This window comes from Otolemur garnettii, unplaced genomic scaffold (assembly GCF_000181295.1).
Source record: "Otolemur garnettii isolate 467f Iridium unplaced genomic scaffold, OtoGar3 scaffold00063, whole genome shotgun sequence".
Taxonomy (NCBI): Eukaryota; Metazoa; Chordata; class Mammalia; order Primates; family Galagidae; genus Otolemur; species Otolemur garnettii.
Genome location: NW_003852458.1, coordinates 5,280,435 through 5,302,326, shown reverse-complemented (window position 1 = coordinate 5,302,326; position 21,892 = coordinate 5,280,435). Strand labels below are relative to the sequence as shown.

Below are 21,892 nucleotides of genomic sequence, written 5' to 3'. Positions count from 1 at the left end.
TTTTTTTTTTTTTTAAACTTCTGTTTATGTGGTTAATTACATTTATAGATTTGTATATGTTGAACCAGCCTTGCATCCCTAGGATGAAGCCCACCTAATCTTGATGAATCCTTTTTTTGTTGTTGATGTGTAACTGAATTCTGTTTGCTAAGATTTTATGGAGTATATTTTGACCAATATCCATTAATAATATTGGTCAGTAGTTTCCTTTTTTGTTGTATCCTTTCCTGTCTTTGGTAACAGGGTGATAGTTGCTTTATGGAAGGAATAGGGGAGAGTTGCTTCCTTCTTAATGTTTTGAAATAGATTCTTAAATATAGGTGCAAGCTCTTTCTTTGAAGATTTGGTAGAATTCTGGTAGAATTCCCAAAGAATTCTGGGACTTTGTTTTTTTGGAAGCTTTTTTATTCTTGTTTCAATTTTGGTACTTGATATTGGTCTGTTGAAGGGTTCAATTTCTTAGTCTGGCATTGTGACAGGAACCTGTAATCCCAGCTACTTGGGAGGCTGAAACAAGAGGATCACTTGAGCCAGAATTTGAGGTTGCTATGAGCTGTGATGCCACTGCACTCTACCGAGCAAGGGTGACAAAGTAAGACTCTGTCTCAGAAAAACTCCAAAATTCTATTTCTTCCTTCTTGAGTCTAGGGAGGTAGTGTGATTCTAGGAATTTGTCCATTTCCTCCACATTTTCAAATTTCTGGGCATAGAGATTTTTATAGTGTTCAGTGATGATATTTCATATTTCTGTGGTATCTATTGTTATTTCCCCTTTTTCATTTCTGATTGAGCTTATTAGAGATCTTACTTTACCGCTTCTGGTTAATCTGGCCAAAAGCTTATAAATTTTATTTATCTTTTCCAAGAACTAACTTTTTGTTTTTTTAATCTTTTGAGTGGGCTGGCTCACATCCATAATCCTAGCATTCTGGGAGGCAAAGGAGGGGAAGATTGCTTGAGTTTGAGAGTTAGGGACCACCTGAACAAGAATAAGACCCTGTCTCTATCAAAAAATATAGGGAAAAAAAAACTTCAAAATGGTTCTTTTGTTCTTATTTCACTTAGTTCTGCTCTGATTTTATTTCTTTTCTTCTGGGTTTGGGATTGGATTGCTCTTTTTTTTCCTGTTTCTTGAGATGATTCATTAGATTGTTGATTTGTGCTCTTTCTGATTACTACATCTGGTCATTTAAAGCAATGATGAATTTCCCTCTTGGGACTGCTTTTGAAGTATCCTACAGGTTTTGGATAGTTTGTGGTCTTGTCATTTTGTTGAAGGAATCTAATGATTTTTGTTTCTATTTCCTCTTCCTTGACCCAGCTATTGCTCAGCAATAGCTGATACTATGATTTCTATGATTTTATGTGGGATGGGTGTTCCTGTTGGAATTGATTTGTATTTTTATTCCATTGTGGTTTGTAAAGATGCACAGTATAATTCCTATTTTTTTTAATTTATTGAGGCTTGTTTTGTGACCTAGGATATGATCAATCTTGGAAATGACCCATGAGCTTATGAGAAGAACATATATTTAGCAGTATTGGGGTGAAATGTTCTGGAGATGTCTGTTAAGCCCATCTTGTTCTAGGGTGATGTTTAAATCCAAAGTTTCTTTACTTAATTTCTGCTTAGAGGATCTTTCAGTTCTATGAGGGGGTTGTTAAAGTCCCTGGCCATTATGGTGACGGTGTTTATAATTTTGTTTAGATAAAGTAAAATTTGTTTTATAAATCTGGGAGTGCCTAAATTGGGTACATAAATATTTACAATTGATAAGTCTTCTTGTTGAATTGTTCCCTTGACCTGTACTTAACATCTGCCTTTGTCTTTTTTTACTTTTGTTGCATTAAAGTTAGCAGTATCTGTGATGAGAATTGTAGCTCTCACTTTCTTTGATTTCATTTGCATGAAATGTTATTTTTCAGCCCTTCATCCTAAGTCTTGATTTATCCTTAGGGTTAGTTGTGTTTCCTGAAGATAGTAGATATTAAGCATGTAATTTTTTAATTCAATCAGTCTATGTCTTTTCAGTGAGGAGGTCAGAAGCTGTTCACATTCATTGAGAGAATTAATAAATAGGGTGGATTTCTGTTCATCATGTTGTGTAGGGCTCTTTTGCTTTATTTTTATCACTCTTGGGCCATTATGTTAGTCTGTCTTTAGTACAGGTCTGAGTACTTCCTACAGGGGGCAGGTCTACTAGTGACAAATTTCCTTAAAGTTTGCATTTCAGGAAAAGATTTGATTTCTCCATTGAAAATAGAACTCAGTTTTGCAGGATACAGAATACTGGACTTGGAGTTCTGTTCGAGAAAATTGAAGTAGGAGTCTACTTCCTTCTGGCTTTTAAAGTTTCCACTGAGAAACCTGCTGTTAACTTGATAGGTTTACTCTTATAGGTCAGATGGTGCTTACAACTGGCTGCTTTTAGAATTTTCTCTTTCATTTTGACTTTGGCCAGGTTAATTGCAATGGGTCTAAGAGGACCTCTATTTGAACTGAGTCATCTTGGAGTTTAATATCCATCTAGTAACTGTATGTCTGAGTTTCTGGTGATGCTTGGGAAATTTTCAACTATATCTTCAGTGAGAGTTTCCATGCTTTTGGGATTCTCTTCTTCAGAAGTACCTATAATTTGTATGTTTGTATGATTTCCATAGTCCTATATTTCTCTAAGGCTCTACTTATGCTTTCTTCTTTTCTACCTCTTTAATTGACTGTTAAGCTCAAAAGCCTTGTCTTTTTTTTTTGAAGACAGACCCTCAAGCTATCCCCCGGGTAGAGTACTATGGCATCACAGCTTACAGCAACCTCCAACTTCTGGGCTCAAGCAAGTCTCCTGCCTCAGCCTCCCAAGTAGCTGGGACCACAGGTGCCCACCACAACACCTGGCTACTTTTTGGTTGCATTTGGTTGCAGCTGTCATTGTTGTTTTGGTGGGCCCAGGCTGGATTCGAACCTGCCACCTTAAGTGTGTGTGGCTGGTGCCTTAGCCACTTGAGCCACAGGCACTGAGTCAAAAGCCTTGTCTTCAAGCTATGAGATTCTTCTCCTGGTTTAATCTGTTGCTGAAATTGTCTGCTGTGTTTTAGAATTCCTTGACTGCCTCTAGGAGTCTTGCCTCCCTAACCTGTTTTTTGTTGTTGTTCAGGGTTTTTTTTTTGGAGACAGTCTTACAAGGTCACCCTCAGTAAAGTGCTGTAGCCTCACAGCTCACAGCAACCTCAAACTCCTGAGCTTAAGCGATTCTCTTGCCTCATCCTCCCAACCAAGTAGCTGGGACTACAAGCGCCTACCACAACGCCTGGCTATTTTTTGCTGTTGTAGTTGTCATTGTCTTTTTTTTTTTTTTTTTTTGGCCAGGGCTGGGTTTGAACCCACCACCTCCAGCATATGGGGCTCGGCACCTAGTCCTTTGAGCCACAGGTACTGCCCTGTTGTCATTGTTGTTTAGCAGGCCCAGGCAGGTTTGAACCCACCTGCCGGCACCCTAACCCCTGAACTATGGGCACTGAGCCAACAGTTTTTTAACCTTTTGTTATATCTTTCCTAATTTTTTCCAGATCCTTGGTGACTTTGTCTTTAATTTTGTTAATTTCTTGAGACATTGTTTGGACTTCTTTTTGCTGGTTTTCAACATTTATTTGGAATTCCATTCATCTTATTTGCCATCCACATCCTGAATTTCTTTTCTCTCATTACAACAATTTGTTTATGGCTGGAATTTTCTGTAGAAGCTCTGTTGTGATTCTCTAGGGGTGCGGTGGTGGTGATCTGCTGCAGTTTTTCATGTTGCCAGAGGTCTTTTTCTGGTTCCTCCTCAGGTGTGATTTCTTTATTTTTCTTCTCTTTCCTTTATCTTTTTAACTCTAGGATATAGGATTGAGTTGACCCTTTAGAGACACAGAAGACATCCTCAGACCTGCAGAGACACACAGGAGGACAGTGGCAGGAGGGGGCAGAGCCGCACATGTACAGTGGGAACCAGTCTGATGAAAATTATTAAGGGCTTCAAGATGTTTTTTAACCTGCCACTGTAGTTTTCCTAAGACTTTATTAATGTATTTTTAATAGGATCCCTTATTTGAAAACAAACTGCCTTTTGGGGGTTTTTTTGAAGAATTTTTGCTTCTGGGTAATGATTAGTATTTTATTTTGAACGATAATTTTTAAGAATTCAATAGTTTACATAGATTTTTTTTTTTTTTTAAAGAGACAGGGTCTTGGGCGGCACCTGTGGCTCAAAGAAGTAGGGCGCCGGCCCTATATGCTAGAGGTAGTGGGTTCAAACCCAGCCCCAGCCAAAAAAAAAAAAAAAAAGAGAGAGAGACAGGGTTTTGCTCTTGCTCAGGTTGATCTTGAACTCCTGAACTCAAGCAATCTACCCACCTCAGACCCCCTCTGTTGCTTGGGCTAGAATGCAATGGCATCATCATATCTCACTACATTTTCTACCTTCTGGGCTTAACTGATCCTCCTACCTTAGCTCCTGAATAGCTGGGCCTTTAAGCATGTGCCAACACACCCAGTTTATTTTTGTATTTTTCATAGGGACAGGGTCTCTTTATGTTGCTTAGATTGATCTTTAATTCTTGGCTTCAAATGATCCTCCTACCTTGGCCTTCCAAAGTACTGAGATTATATGTGTGAGCCTCTGCACCTAGCTGTAGAAACTATTAAAGAGAGAAATGTATGTCCATAAAGGAAATATATCACCTATATCAAACATGATTTTTGTTAAAAAATTTATTTTTGTTAATGCATTTATTTTTCTAACTACATTTTCAGGTAACTAAGTACTTCTCAAACATATTTCAAAAGTAAATGATTTATATTATTCTTAATGCCAAACATGTGGCCAGGCTCAGTGCCTAACAACTGCAATCCTAGAACTCTGGGAGGTAGGTGGATTGCTTGAGCTCAGGAGATCAAGATTAGCCTGAGCAAGAGTGAGACCCTGTCTCTACTAAAATAGAAAGACTAGCCAGGCGTGGTGGGTGGCACAAGCCTGTAGTCCCAGCTCCTCAGGAGGCTGAGGCAAGATGATTACTTGAACCCAGTAGTTCGAGGTTGTTGTGAACTATGATGATGCCACAGCACTCTATCCAGGGTGACAGAGTGAGACTCGGTCTCAAAAAACAAAAGGTACGTGTATTCTCTACAAAAGTCTTCAAATTCTTGTGTATATTTAAATTAGATAAGGTAAATCTGTTGCTTTCTAGTTAAATAATATGGATTGCCCCTTTTCCCTTCTTTTTCAGATTAAACAGTTATAAGTGCATTACAGATACACTTCAAGAACTGGTAAATCAAAGTAAGGCTGCTCCTCAGTCTCCCAGTGTGCCCAAAAAACCTGGTCCTCCTGTGTTATCATCTGATCCCAATATGCTGAGTAATGAAGAAGCAGGACATCATGTAAGGGACATAGCATATATTTATTCTGAGAATACCCTGAGTTTAAAAGTTCTGTATAGTAATGGCGGCATAATCTTGTTGGGAAAGATTATAGCTTAGAAGTTACCATGTAAAGATTCCTGATTTTTTTCCTTCTTCCCTCCCTCCTCCCTCCTAATTTCTCTTGCTCAGGCTGGTCTAGAACTCCTGAACTTGAACAATCCATCTGTCTCAGCCTCCTAAAGTGTTAGGATTACAGGCAGAGCCACTGTACCTGGCAGGATTCTTGATTTCTTATTAGAGGTTTGTAGGGCTAAGAGATTGTGATACCGAGCAACAGAGTCTTTCTGCTTATTTTTACTGTTTTCTTTATTTTAGTTTGAACAAATGCTTAAATTGGCTCAGCGATCTAAGGATGAGCTCTTCAGTATTGCCCTTTATAACTGGCTAATACAAGCTGATCTTGCAGATAAGCTGCTGCAGGTAAGAAACTTTTTTTAAATTGCAGTATTATTAATTTATATTTTTGGGAAGCATAACTCAATGATTTAAGTACATGCATAGTTGTAGGAAATTCAGTCTCTCATTCTGTGTCTACCATTAGATCTTTTCCTAAGGGACAGAGTAGACTGTTCCTCCTCTTTTGGTGTTTAGAAGCTGGTGATTGGGACAGTTTATATAGTGGGGTAGGAAACACTGGATTATGAATAAAGAGACCTGAACTTCATCTTACCTCTGCCATTAAGTCACTATGTTACTTCAAATATGTCGTTTTATATCCTTAGTTCAGCATTCCTTAGTCTGTGAAATGAGTATGTGGCATCTGAGAATTTCAAAGATGCCTTTGAGATCAGAGTCCAGGAATCCATAGCTGTGTTCTCAAAGTTTATTAATGAGTTTGTAATTTTATAGTAAATTATTTTCATCAACCTAATGTAACTTGTAGAATCTTTTATTAATTGTGGGGAAACAGTTATAATAGGAAAAATTAGTCTCTCTTATCTATTAATGTTGGATTATAATTTTACTTGTTTTCATAAAACAAGGCACAGTTATAGTTGTGGTTAAAATATTATGTATTCTACTTAAAAAGTAATTAGGAAAATTTTCTGAATATCTGTACAATTTCCAGGTAGCTTCTCCATTTCTGGAGCCACATCTGGTCCGAATGGCCAAAGTTGATCAAAACAAAGTTCGTTATATGGATTTACTCTGGAGGTACTATGAGAAGAACAGAAGCTTTAGTAATGCTGCTCGTGTTCTATCCAAATTGGCTGATATGCATAGGTATGCCTTCATATTCTCATTGTGAAGAATGATTGAAGATTGAGATATATGCACTTATATCCAGATTTCACAAACTAAATAAAACCTTATCCAGGTTATATGTAAGTGGAATTTTTATGCATATTACTAACCGATGTTCATAGTGTTCCTTTTTTCTTTCTGTTTTTTGTTTGTTTGTTTGTTTGTTTTTTGAGACAGAGTCTCATTCTGTGTCTGAGTGGCGTGCCATGGTGTCTTATCTCACTGCAATATCAAACTCTTTGGCTCAAGTGATTCTCTTGCCTCAGCTTCCTGAGTAGCTGGGACTACAGGTGCCCACTACCCTGCCTGGCTAGTTTTCCCATTTTTAGTAGAGATGGGGTCTCAATTTTGCTTAGGCTGTTCTTGAGCTCTTGGTCAGGCTTTGAACTTCCAGAGTGCTAGAATTACAAGTATGAGCCACCACAACTGGCCTCTGTTTTCTTTTAATAATGTATACGAATTTGGCCTCTTTTATTTTAATAATGTATAGGAGGTACCAAAAGAATTCAAACTATATTCTAAATCCCTTTCTTTCAAATGCTTTTAGGCTCTTTGCTGTTAATAGTTAACTGTTTTGAATTAAGATAACAAAATATTTCTCAAAGACTTTATAATTTTAACTGTTTTGCTAATTATAGAGTAATTTCCTCTACTTCCACATCAGTTTAAATTACTAAAAAGGTCTTAGAGCATATGTATTGAAGATTTTAAAGAGTCCTGTTGAGATAAGCATTGAGATCTGATTAGGTTATCATACCAAAAAATAGATGTTTTTTTTTTTAAAGGGCAATTTAATAAAATATTGAACAGATTGTTAATTGGATCCTTTGTTTTCATATGAATAGTACAAGTGCTATTTCTAAAAACTGGTTAAGTTAGGAAGAGGAGGTATTTAGCCAGGGGTGTTATTAAATTACGTTGATCAGGGTGGTTATGTAAAGAGTTTCTTTGTGGCTAATAGCAAATGTGAGTGTGAATGTGTATGTGCACATGCTTGAACTCACATGGGTGATTTTTTTGCATCTCTGGACCCACAGCTTTTTTTCAGTCTTCTTGCTCACCTTGGTATAAAATACATCCTAATTGACATATTTGTATTTTTAGTCGTTAAGAAATTGTGTATCTGAAAGTAAGAGTTTTCCCTCCTAGCACAGAAATTTCACTTCAGCAGCGACTAGAGTACATTGCTCGAGCCATTCTTAGTGCCAAAAGTTCCACTGCCATTTCATCAATAGCTGCAGATGGTGAATTCCTTCATGAATTAGAAGAAAAAATGGAGGTAAGTACTAAAGATATTTATTTAAACTATGTTCATATTGAGTAGTAGTCACATAGTTAATTCCACTTCCCATTCTTTCCCTGGTAAAAAAAATAGGTCTTTAGAAGTCATTATTAATTCTGATCTCTTCTGCCTATATATATCTATTTATTTTTATGTTTAGATATAAATTTTAAAGAGATTTTAAGGATACTAGCACTTGAAAATACTACTATAATTTAGAACTAGTTTTCTTTAAGTCTTTCTAAAGATTTTTTTTTTAATTATTCTAATAGCAACTGGATTATACCACATTTTTCCTAGAAGCTAACAAATAGGTCCATAAAGTAGGGTAGGTTAAATTGTAAAGGCATTTAGAGACTCAGAAACACAATGGTCAAAGTATAAAAGTTTATTTTTCACTCACAGTAATTCAGAGTGGGTGCTTCTGATTGGTAGGTGACTTCTTCATGTGATTGATTTAGGGATGCAGGTTCTATTGTCAGGCATTTGATTCCCTAGGGTCTTTTCTTTATCTTTGGTCAGAGGGAGAAGAAAGGGAAAAGGGAGCATGTATAAAGTACATTAGTTGTGAATGATGTGCTTTACTTCCATTCTTCCTTTGAAAAGAACTAACCCATATGGCTATACCTCCCTGCAAAGGAAGTTGAAAAGGATGGTCTAGCTTTTATCTGGCTACAGTCACGGGAGGTATTAATACTGGGGGCAGCAAGGGCTCTGCCACAGTATACTTCCTGTGAAGTCTGTTACACTGAGATGAAGTCTGATACATTGATGCCAGTTTATTATTATTGGTCTTTATACAGTATTTTTATTTTAGCAAACTTAAGTCAGATATTAGAAATCACTCCTTCAACTGCCTGTTAATTTACCATAAAAAAATTAAGATGTCCTCTTTTCTGCCAAAACTAGGTTGCTAGGATCCAACTTCAAATACAGGAGACACTACAAAGGCAGTACTCTCATCATTCTTCTGTACAGGATGCAATTTCTCAACTGGATTCTGAGCTAATGGACATAACTAAGGTAATAAAAAAACAAGTGAAATTCCTTCAGTGGTCACCTAATATCTAGAAATGTATTGTTTGTTTTGAACTTTGTTCTTTGTTTCATGGAAGAAATTAACCTATCTCCACATAATATGATTATCTATTCCCAGTAGCTTGTCACTGGGCTTGACAGATCACCACTGCTATATCCAACTCTTAGAAAAGGCTAAAACTATTCTTTCCAGGCTGGTAGCTATGAAAAACTTATCAGCTGAACATGGGGGCTGTGTTAAAATCAGCTACTTATGGTCTCGCTTCTATCCTCAAAGAAAACTAACTTATCTTTGCTTCACGCTCCAGGCATCTCTCACTCTGTCACCCTAAGCCGTTCCTTCTACTTCATTTATTCTTGGACATGGTTCCAAGTCCCCTGAAGCACCCTGAGATTTGTCAGTCTTCCCATAATTCTTTGACCTCTAGTTTAGGAATACTAATTGTGAAGGAAATGTCATTGCTGCATCTCCCTCCCAGCCAAGAATAAAAGGCACACATACTAAAATCTATTTGAATGTATTTATCATATATTCATTATGTTTCTTTTTGGCTGGGGCTGGATTTGAACCCGCCACCTCCCGCATATGGGGCCAGCACCCTACCCTTTTGAGCCACAGGTGCTGCCCATATATTTATTTTTTTTTAATACGAAGTTAATGACCAGCTATATATCATGTCATATTTTAGAAACTTTACATAAATTATCTAGTCTTTGGTTATTTTTAATTTTCAAGGAGTACTTCACTATTAATCTCTGATTAATGACCTCTGGTTGTGTGTTTAATTTTGGGATTTTCTCCCACAGCTTTATGGAGAATTTGCTGACCCATTTAAACTTGCAGAGTGTAAACTTGCAATAATTCATTGTGCCGGTTATTCAGACCCTATATTGGTGCAAACACTTTGGCAGGATATCATAGAAAAAGGTAAGTGTTCAATTAAAGGTATATAAATATACATTAGATAGTGAGTTAATAGAGGAATGCAGATTGCTAGTAGCTAATATAGCTAAAGCTTATAAAATTGTATATACCTAAGTAAAGAATAAGTGGAAGGTAGAGGGTGATTGTATGGAGAATGACCCCAACAAATATTTAGGGGATGTTCAGTAAAAAGTTCTATCATTTTTATGGTTTGTACTGCCTAATAAGCAATATTAGATGCTTACTTCAGAATCTCATAACCAGTAGCCATTAAGATGAGAGAGTATGTCAGACACTAACAGGAACACAGAATCTGCTAATATTAAAGTGAAATATAAGTTCTAAAGTATTTTTAACCTTAAAATAATTAAATAGCCAAAATAATATTTCACATTACAAATAATTTGGGTTTCTTATGACATGTCTCTTTCTAACAGAATTGAATGACAGTGTAACATTGAGCTCTCCAGATAGAATGCATGCTCTTAGTCTCAAAATTGTCCTCCTGGGCAAAATTTATGCTGGCACACCCCGCTTCTTTCCTTTAGGTAAGCAATAACTTTAGGTACTGTCATGTTTTATTTTCTGTTTTGATGATTTTCTTCATTGACATGAAAAAATAATGATCTTTAGAGTGAAATAGTGTTTCTTCGTTGCCATTTAGCTTAATTTTCCTTCTCTAGAAAGAAATATCCCCAAAGAATAACAGAATTTATTGATAAATAATTCAGTGTAAAACTTTATTGGACTAACTTTCCCAGTTTATATATTGATCTTGGGATTGTGCTGACAAATTATGATTATGTAGTTGGTAACCCAATACAAGTTTATGAAGAGAAAGGAGAAATGGCTGGTGATTATTTATTTATTTATTTATTTATTTTTGTGCATGGGTAATCTGTAATTGACTTCATTGCTTTCTCTTATACTGAAGGCATATTTTTCTTTAAAATAGCAAATAGTTGTCTCAAAAATTTAATTATTATTTAAATACCTTTGTTAAATATGCTGACTGTAATTGTTATGTAGATAACTAATTAATTATGAACCACTTGCCAATCTACAGTGTTTTCCTTGGTTGTAAAACAATACAAACAATATACGTACATCTATAAAGTAGAATATTAAGCATTTTTGTGTTACTGAAAAAATATTGAGAAACCTGAAAATTCTCACATAACATTGCTTTTTTAATAAGCAGTCAAACTTCTTTTTTTTGAGACAGAGCCTCAAGCTGTCCCCCTGGGTAGAGTGCTGTAGCATCACAGCTCACAGCAACCTCCAACTCCTGGGCTCAAGCGAGTCTCCTGCCTCCACCTTCCAAGTAGCTGGGACCACAGGGGCCCACCACAACGCCCGGCTGTTTTTTGGTTGCAGCCATCATTGTTGTTTGGCAGGCCCGGGCTGTATTCGAACCTGCCACCTTAGGTTTATGTGGCTGGTGCCTTAGCCACTTGAGCCACAGGCGCTGAGCCAGCATTCAAACTTCTTAACAGACCATCTTGATTTAGGATCTATTCCCTGGACATGGTTGGAAATGAAACCATTGTAACATACCTTTATTTCTCATAGGTATAGTATTAAAACTGCACCTTTCTAAGCCATCTTATTGATTAGAAAAATAAAAAGCCAATATATATATTTTATAAATGTTAACTATGATATACTTTTAATAGTAAAAGGGAAAATGAGGCTATATTGTACACAGTTAGGTTTGGGGAATTTCTGCTTTGACTTGGACAGATTTCTAAGTCATTTGACTTATTTTTCAGCTCAATGAAGTTTAGAGTAGAAGAGGATTTCATTTTTTTGTCAGTCTGTCCATGGCAAACAGTCATCAGGGGACTTTAGAATTCTTATAACCTACCCCAAGTGTTTGAATATTAAATTTTAGATGGGATGCAGGTTTAGTGGCAGTTTTTTCAGTGATTCATCTTGCCCCTGGATGTTCACATTGGTTAGGTTTAGACTTTAGATAGCATAACTGTAAATCTGTTTGTTACTATTATGATCTTTTACAATAAGACAGGAAGTAAAAAGTGACAATGGGCCCAGAAAATGTAAATCTAGCTAGTGAGGTATTAAAAAAACACACTCAATATTTCTAAAATCAATATACAATCGCACTCTTCTGAAACATTTTCAAATTGTATAAAGAAATTTTTAAAAATACAGATATTTATAAACTTATTATTGGGTCCTCTTTAACAGTGGAATTGCGAACGGTCTCTTTTTTTCTCCTTGTACCTTTCTAAGTTCTCTAAAATGTAGTTTTATTCTTACTGTTCTTGAAGTGTACAATTTACTGGCTTTAGAATATTAACATAGTTTTCAGCCATCACCACAATTTAATTTTAGAACATGTCATCATCTCCAGCCCTAAGCAACCACTAATCCATTTTCTGTCTTTAAATTTACCTGTTACTTTTATTTTTTTTAATTTCTTGAAATTGGTTTTCAGAAATTTCTCCCATGAATAAGACCTACTTTTAGTATCAAGAGTTAAATGTGCTAATATCTGATCTTTTCCCTTCCCTAGATTTTATTGTACAGTTCTTAGAGCAACAAGTTTGTACTTTGAACTGGGATGTGGGCTTTGTAATACAGACAATGAATGAAATTGGAGTCCCATTACCTAGACTATTAGAAGTTTACGATCAGTTGTTCAAATCACGGGTAAGGAAAATACTAAGTAAAATACAGTTTTCTTTATTTAATTAACTAATTTTTCCTCCGTATAGTATGGGGAAAGTATTTTGATTGCATATTTTTATGTGTTTTATCACTTAGTCTAATACATTTGTGGCAGAGATTTGCTTCACTGGTTGAATATTGGAAATTCTGCATCAGACTTTTAAAACTGATAATCAGAATAACTCTGCTGCATATCATGATTAAAATGAAATGTTATTTTTTAATCTGAATAAACATAATTATATGTGCTTTACTCTTGTTTGAATAGGTTAAACCAAGGTGGCGGCTAAACCAATTACATTAAAAATTGTCATTTACTTTGAAAGAACAAAATAACATTGTATTGTCTTGATTATTATACCCTTATCTAAAATGCCAATATTTAAAGATCTTTTTCACTATACTGAACCTTATCAGACTATATATTTTGCAATTTTTATCCTAAAGATAAATGATCCAAATAAAACGTTGTTGAACTAGATTGTGTCTTCTATAGTAGTATCATACAGTGCTTTACAAGGCACTTTTTTGTTTTTATCTATTGAGTTAAAATAAACCTGTGATGGAAATGAGCAAATATTAATATTCCTATCTTACATTGCAAAAAGAAGAGGGCAGAGACATTAAATAACCTGTTCAAGTCACATGGCTATTGAAGCCAAAACTAGACTTAAGATTCTGTGGCTGGTAGTTTAGTCTTTTTTTAGTGTCAGACTAAGTCTGCATAGATTAAGTGTAAAACTGCTATCAGCCCATAGAAAGAGATAGTTGTTTTTTTTTTTTTTACTTCAGATTTAAGCAGGACATCTGCATACTCTACGAAGTAGATTGATACATCAAATATATTTCCTAAATAATATCACAATATACTTTCATTTTGAGACAGAGTCTCACTCTGTTGGCCCAAACTAGAGGACTGTGGCTCAGCCTAGCTCACAGCAACCTCAAACTGGGTTTAGGTAATCCTCCTGGCTCTTGAATAGCTGGGATCGTAGGTACTCACCATGATGCTTAGCTAATTTTCCTATTTTTAGTAGAGATGAGCTCTCACTTTGCTTATACTACTCTCAAACTCCTGAGCTTAAGTGATCCTCCCGCCTCATCCTCCCAGAGTACTAGGATTACAGGCATGAGCTACTACATCCAGACTCCAAAATACAATTTTTAATGTTGTTCAAAATGTTAACAATAACCAGATATATAATTTAGTAGCCACATAATATTTCATGCTTTTTAATAGCAATAAATTTTTGCTTGAAACCTGATGATTACTTTAACATATGGTTGAAAAATAGATTGACACAGTTTGCCTTATGTCCTTATATGTTTCTTGATAGGATCCATTCTGGACCAGAATGAAGAAGCCACTGCACCTCTTAGATTGTATACATGTACTATTGACAAGATACGTTGAGAATCCTAGCCAAGTTTTAAATTATGAACGGTAACTATGAATTCAATTAAATATTGTATTCTAGCAGAAACTTTTTTTTTTTTTTTTGAGACAGTTTCATTATGTCTCCCTAGGTAGAGTGCTGTGGCATCACAGCTCCCAGGAACCACAGACTCCTGGGCTTAAGCGATTATCTTGCCTCAGCCTCTCAAGTAGCTGGGACCACAGTCACCTGCCACAACGACCCGCTGTTTTTTTGTTGTTGTTATAGTTGTCCTTGTTGTTTAGCTGGCCTGGGCCTGGTTCGAACCTACCAGTATGTGGCTGGCACTGTAACCACTGTGCTGTGGGTGCCAAGCCACTAGCAAAAGCTTTTAAATGCTTCTAATAAATAACAAATTTGAAGAGAGCATGGAAGGATGCGGGGATTATAAAGAAGTATATGGGATTTAAGCTCTTGGCTCTTGGATACATTAGTAGTATCAGTTTGAATTCTATTGATCAGCATATATGAACTGTAGGGGTTTTTTTCCATTTTTTAACCCATGTCATAAACCCTTTCTACATGTAAACATGTACCTTATGAATTCCTTCTGCTTTGGATTAGTGACATAGGACCAGTATATTTTAGTTTTAGTCTTCTGTTTTTAACAGCTGAGCTATCAAAGAGAGAAATGAAGATATATATGTCTTTGCGATATCACTGGCCATTTCAAGGGATATTCTTTTGAAAATGCCAAAAGAATGTAAATATTCTTAACAGGAGTCATACCTTGCTGGCTCCTTCTCATTATAATGATCTTCAAATGGAAAATGGTGGTTATGTGGTGATGTACCTTCCCCCTAGTTTTCTTCTCTGTATTTATTTATTTGCCATTTACTTAATCATGTGATCCTTTCTCTTCTATGGGACTATCAATAAGGTTAGAAGAAGTGAAAGGATTGGGAGGAAGAAGCTTTATAAGAAGAAATGTTTCTAAATGTATAGATAGTTCATCAAGTGTCTTTTCCTTTACAGGAGAAGATTTACAAATCTCTGCTTGGATGCTGTTTGTGGTTATCTGGTGGAGCTCCAGTCTATGAGCTCATCAGCAACAGTACAAGCCATCACTGGAAATTTTAAATCTCTTCAGGCTAAATTAGAACGGCTTCATTGAGTATTATAATGTATTTTCATCCATACATTTTGATGTGTAAAATAAAAGCTCAGCTGGGTCCAGATATCAGGTGTTCTAAATTTCAGAATTTAATAACAGTTTTATGAGAAATGTGTTTTTAATAAGTGGCTATTATCTACAAACTACATTTGCTAGATGAATGCTATTATTTTGGGTTTTTTAATAATTAGGTTAAAATCAACTGAAATAAGATTATATATTTTTGTTTGTTTGTTTTCTTTTTTGAGACAGAGTCTCACTTTGTCACCCTTGGTAGAGTGCTGTGGCATCATAGCTCACAGAAACCTCAAACTCTTGGGCTTAAGTGATTCTCTTGCCTCAGTCTCCCAAGTAGCTGGGACTACAGGTACCCACTATAATACCCAGCTATTTTTTTCTTGTTCTTGCAGTTGTCATTGTTGTTTAGCTGGCCTGGGCCGGGTTGGAACCTTCCAGTCTCAGTGTATGTGGACGGCACCCTTACCCACTGAGCTACAGGCACCACCTATGTATGGTTTTAACACAAGGTTAAAAAAACTTAGAAACTCTTATTTTGAATTTTATTGTAGGCAAAAATTTTGAATTTATGTTTTTTATTTATAAGTGCAAGGATATTGACATTAAAACTTAAATAGGCTAGCTAAGCTGGTCCATTCTCCTTTTGTTTATTTGTTTTTTGAGACAAAGTCTCACTTTGTTGCCCTGGGTAGAGTGCTGTGGCATCATTGTACGTAGCTCACAGCATCCTCAAAATCATGGTTCAAGTGATCCTCTTGCTTCAGCTTCCACAGTACCTGGGACTACAGGTACCTGCTATCACACCCAGCTAGTTTTTCTATTAGTAGAAATAGGGCTCACACTTGATCAGGCTGGTTTCAAACTCCTGAGCTCAAGCAATCTACCCACCTCAACCTCCCAGAGTGTTAGGATTATAGGTCTAAGTCACTGATCATAATTCTGGATTCTGAAACAGTTCTTAAATAGGGGAATAGCTGTTATTTTAAAAAAAAATTTTAAAAGATTTCTATGTTAGATTCATCCTTGGAAAGAAATTTCCTTTCTCCAGTGACTAATTTTATTGGCTATAGCCCTTGAAGATTGGTATATATCTGGTTGTTTGAGTAGATGATAAACTTGTAACTAATGTTCTGTGTCCTGAAAACCCACACAGGGAAGTACTATTTCCCCCTGGTGTCTCCCTGGCTCCTCTTTGGCCTTTTGACTACTGATTCCATTAGAGCAGTGGTTCTCAAAGTATGTATTTCAAACCAGCAGCATTAGTATTACCTGGTAATTTGTTAGTAAATCAGATTCTTGGGCCTAGACCTACTGAATCAAAGTCTTTGGGGATAAGGCCCAGCTTTGCATTTTAACAAGTCTTCCAGGGGATTTTGGTGGATGTCAGGTTTAAAAACCACTACAGTAAAGGAAACTGCTACCTTTTGTTATATGGATTGAGCTCTGCATCTGGTTCATATTTCCACCTTTCCCATCAATAACACAATACATGAGTTTTAACCAAGGCACATAACATATAAAGCAAAATTATTAGTAATGTAGTTTTTAATTAGTCATTAACAAAATTGGAAAACTAAGCCATGTGCTTCAAAGTCAAGGCAACAAGGAAGGAGGAAAGGGTGGGAATGACAAGGGCTACTAAAAAAAGCCAAAATGTGTGCTTCCTTCTGTTTCTTACACTTGTGCATGTCTAACAATCTTTAAAATACATTTTGAATATATTTTTCCTCGCAGTTTTATCTTTTCCCAAGACCAAAGGGTTGCCTTCTCTATGTTTAATCTTAAAATTCATCTGTTTCTCCTATAATCTTCAATTGTATAATATTTATTAGAAGACAGAATATCACTCATCAGATATCACTACCTCTCATTTTTACCTTTTCAATTTCCTAAGTTTAGCTTTTTTGACTATGTAAAATGAATGTATGCTATGTATTATGTTATTGATTCTGTAAATTTAAAATTCTGTCATCTCTACTTAAAATGAAGGTCTTATTTAAATGTTGTAATTTAGGTGTGATTCCAATTCTCAGAGATAATATAACTCCATTTTTGTTTTAAGTACATTTATATACTGGCACATTAATATATAGTAAATATACTAAACTCAAAATATTTAAAGTACAGCTTCTAAAAGAGCTGTAAGCTAGCATGGCTGAATGTTAAGAGTCAGAAATCTGAACAGTGTCCCTTTTATTCACATCTTTTGAGAGGCTTAAGAATTCGAGCCCTACAGCAGATGTTTGTAATACCCTTTGAAAGGTAAGATCCCTAAGAGAAAAGAAATTAGGTATTCTCCTTTTTAGCCCTCTAGGACAATGTTTTTTTGTTTTGTTTTTAACTTTCACATTTTTAAGATCAGCCTGTTAAAACATTCTTTTTTTTTTTGAAACAGAGTCTCATTCTGTCACCCTGGGTAGAGTGCCATGACATCATAGCTCACAGCAACCTCAAACTCTTGGACTGAAATGATTCTGTCCCTTCAGTCTCCCAAGTAACTGGGACTACAAGCGCCCATCACCATTCCGAGCTATTTTCTGTTTTTAGTAGAGACAGGTCTTACTATTGCTCAAACTAGTCTTGAACTCCAGAGCTGAGGTGATCCACCCTCTGGGCTCCCAGAGTGCAAGGATTACACGTGTGAGCCTGTCTGCCTGTTAAAACATCTTGAGTTCCATCTTCAATGTGATGCTGATCCCGACAGTCAGTGGATCGGACTTGAAGTAGCATTGTTCTAGCACAGTGGTTCTCAACCTTTCTAATGCTATGACCCTTCAATACAATTCCTCATGTTGTGGTGACCCCCAACCATACAATTATTTTCGCTGCTACTTCATAACTGTAATTTTGCTACTATTATGAATCATAATGTGTTTCCCAGTGGTCTTAGGTGACCCCTGTGAAAGGGTCGTTTGACCTCCAAAGGGGTCATGACCCACAGGTTGAGAACCGCTGTTCTAGCACATTAATCCACTGCATTAGTGTATGTTGTACTTGATGTTTGTTCAATGCATTACTTACTGTGACTATTAAAAATTCATGGATAACTGAAAAAAATTAGTTTATAGTCTATGAAACAATGCATTCATTGTGGGCAGTGAGGAGTCATTGAAGGTCTTAGCTGTGACATATTTGTGTTTAAATAGATCATTTTATTTAGTATGGCACAATGGTTAGGAAAGAGAAAAATCTACTTTGAGTACCTGTGCAAGGTACAGGATATTGACTGAAATGCATGTGTGTTTAACTTCAGTTACACCTGACTTACTGGTGACTTATTCATTGAACACCTGTCTACTAACCACAAAAGTATTCCTTGGGATAATTCCCATCTGTACCTTTTATCCTCCTATTCTTGAGAGGAAAAATTATTATGACAGTGATACAGTTTTATCAGTGAATGAAGAGCTAGAACATTGAATCTAAAAGTTTTGAAAGGGTTTATAATTTCCTTTCTTCATTTAAATTCTCTCAATAATAAACCTTTTTAAAAATACTTTTGAGTCCCCTAATAAATCATTTAAACTCTTCCAAGTTTCATTTTCGTCATAAAACAAAGGAGATGGAAGTTAAACCAATTTACTATGTAGAATCCAGGATCCCTGTATATATATCCCCAGTGCATACTTGGATGACATAAAGCACCTCCATCAAAACAACCAAGTTGGAACTCATCCCTTTCTCTCTGCCCTCTTGTTCTGCTTTCTTTGTTTTCTGCCTATTTTATCATCTGCTCAAATTGGAATATAAGAATCATCTTTATTTGAGAGGAGTTCCCTTTTTTTTTTTTTCAGGGTAACAAAGATTTTTATTTAGGCAGAACAAAGAGAAAGTTTAGAGCACTTCCAAAGAGAGTTGGAAGTAGGTTCCTCATGAAGGAGAGATGAGAGAGACCAAGTTCCTTATTTTTTTGAGATAGTTCCATTATGTCACCCTCAGTAGAGTACCGTGGCGTCACAGCTCATAGCAACCTCAAACTCTTGGGCTTAAGTGATTCTCTTGCCTCAGCCTCCCAAGTAGCTGGGACTACAGGTGCCTGCCACAATGCCCAGCTATTTTTTGTTGCAGATGTCATTGTTTCAGCTTGCCCGGGCCAGGTTCAAACCCATCAGCCTTGGTGTGTGTGGCTGGCAACATAACCACTGTGCTACAGGCACTGACCCCTAGTTCCTTTTTTTAAGACAGAGTCTCTTGCCCCAGGCTAGCGTGTCATGACTTTAGCCACCTCATAGCAACCTTAAACTTCTGGATTTAAGTGATCAGCTTCCAAGCTGGGACTACAGGCACCCACCACGGTGCCCCAGTAATTCTTCCATTTTTAGTAGAAACAGAGTCTCATTCCTGCTCAGCCTGGTCTCAAGCTCCCGAGCTTATGTGATCTTCCCACCACAGCCTTCCAGGGTGCTAGAATCACAGGCATGGGGCACACTGCCTGGCTAGGGAATCATCTTTAAATTCTTCCTTTTCATCACTTGAGCCCAGGAGTTTGAGGTTACAGTAAGTATGATCATACCACTGCACTGTACTACAGCCTGAGTAACACAGCAAAACCCTGTATCTTAAAAAATAAAGAATTTGTTGGTCCTCAAAACTTAAAAAGTCCAAGTATAGAGCTACTTCCACGTAGCTAGATTCAGAGCCCCAGTATCTTCAGGGCTTTTTCTACTTCACTAGTTTTCCTATATACTGTTTTTCTTTGCAGTTGTCTCTTTGCAGAGTGTTAGCGCTATAACTCCTCTGCAGAGTATGGGTAGTATCACATCATCCTGTTATCTTTAACCAGAGACATATTAACAGAAAATTCCTTATTGACCCAGCCTGAAGTATGGACTCTTTGTGGGGTGTAGTGGTACAGCGTCATCACCCAAACCATATGGAACAGGAAAGAAGTGTTTTCCTAGCTTGGCTCCCATAGCATAGTGGTTAAGGTGCTAGCCACATACACTGAGGCTGGCAGGTTCAAAACCAACTGGGCCAGCTAAACAACAACTGCAACAAAAATTAGCCAGGCATTGTGGCGGGTGCCTGTAATCCCAGCTACTTGGGAGGCTAAGGCAACAGAATCACTTAAGCTCAGGAGTTTGAGGTTGCTGTGAGCTGTGATGCCACTGTACTCTAACAAAAAAAAAAAAAAAAAAAAAGTGTTTTCCCAAATAATTGGATGCTGAGCCAAACACCAGCTAAAAACATCTGATATAGTGGACACGTCAGCCCACTGTATCTGTCCACTGGTATTAGTTCCCATTCTCTTCTTGTGCTTTGGTTAAAACTATAAAAGCACAGGTTCTTGGAAATGAATGAACTCAGCCAGGTAGACAAAACCATCACAAGGCACACCATAATCAAATTCTCAGCAAAAGAACTAAAAGGCTAAGGACTTAACAAAGGATATTTAGAAAGAATATACAACAAAAATCACATTTAGTGGTGAAGGACAATGTTTTCTCAAAGTTGTGAATAAAGTCTTTGTTCACTATTTCTATTCAGTATGGTATTGGAGGTCCTGACAAGTGCAATATGGCAAACAAAAGAAATGTAAGACATGCAGTTTAGAAAAGCTGAAGTAAATGTGTCTATCCTCAGCATAATTATCTATGCAGAGAATCCTATGGAATATTCAGAAAATAGTAGAACCAGTAACCAGAACTACTAGATTTAAGTTTAACAAGGTCACAGTATATAAAATCAATGTACAAAAATCAATTATATTTCTATATAATAGTAAGTAATAATTTTAAAATGTTTTAAAATAGCATCAAAAACCATAAAAGAAGATTAATTTTAACAAAATACGTGTAAAACCTATCACTGAAAACTGCAAAACAGCGCTGGAAGAAATTAAACTGTAAAGGAAAAATATTCATGGATTGGAACACTTAACTGAACATATCAAATCTCATCAAACCAATGTACAGATTCTCTGTAATCCCAGTCAAATTCCTAACAGAATTTGGAAATTGCTAAGTCCTACCCCATACTACTGAATCAGAATCTACATTTTAACAACATTCCTGGTCACCCATATGCCCATTCGTTTTGGGTGGGGGCAGGAGACAGAGCTTTGACTCACTTGCTCAGACTAGGATGATGCATCAGCCTAGCTCACGGTAACCACAAACTCCTGGGTTCAAGCAATCATGCTGCCTCAGCCTCTCAAGTAGCTGGGACTATTAAACACCCACCACAATACCCAGCTAATTTTTCTATTTTTAGTAGAGATGGGGTCTTGCTCTTGCACAAGCTGGTCTTAATTCTAAAGTTGATACGGAAATGACAGGAACTAGAAAAGTACTTGAAAAAGAATAAGCCAAACTGACTCTGTCTCTTCCCAGAAATTCAAGCTAGGCTAGAGGCTGAACATCTTTGGGAACAACATTTAAGGGAATGTCAGCACAATGCAAATTGTCTTTAAAAGCATGTTGTGGCTGGGGTCTGTGGCTCAAGTGGCTAAGGTGCCAGCCACATACACCTAAGGTGGCAGTTCGAATCCAGCCTGGGCCCGCCAAACAACACTGACGGCTGCAACCAAAAAATAGTCAGGCATTGTGGCGGGCACCTGTGGTCCCAGCTACTTGGGAGGCTGAGGCAGGAGACTCACTTGAGCCCCCGAGTTGGAGGTTGCTGTGAGCTGTGATGCCACTGTACTCTAACAAAAAAAAAAAAAAAAAAAAAAAGTGTTTTC

At 36.7% G+C, this 21,892-nt stretch overlaps 1 protein-coding gene across 1 annotated transcript in view; it reads left to right on the top strand.

The window, feature by feature from the left end:
• The window catches only part of NUP155 (nucleoporin 155), an 84,201-nt gene extending 68,848 nt beyond the window's left edge, over positions 1 to 15,353 (top strand). Inside the window, exons 26-35 of the mRNA XM_023515018.1 lie at positions 5,263 to 5,416; positions 5,774 to 5,878; positions 6,528 to 6,682; positions 7,853 to 7,982; positions 8,895 to 9,008; positions 9,831 to 9,951; positions 10,386 to 10,496; positions 12,488 to 12,624; positions 13,980 to 14,086; positions 15,054 to 15,353. Coding sequence (XP_023370786.1) covers positions 5,263 to 5,416; positions 5,774 to 5,878; positions 6,528 to 6,682; positions 7,853 to 7,982; positions 8,895 to 9,008; positions 9,831 to 9,951; positions 10,386 to 10,496; positions 12,488 to 12,624; positions 13,980 to 14,086; positions 15,054 to 15,192 — 1,273 coding nt within the window. The 3' untranslated portion in view covers positions 15,193 to 15,353. The remainder of the gene's footprint in view (positions 1 to 5,262; positions 5,417 to 5,773; positions 5,879 to 6,527; positions 6,683 to 7,852; positions 7,983 to 8,894; positions 9,009 to 9,830; positions 9,952 to 10,385; positions 10,497 to 12,487; positions 12,625 to 13,979; positions 14,087 to 15,053) is intronic.
• Positions 15,354 to 21,892: the final 6,539 nt, after the last annotated feature.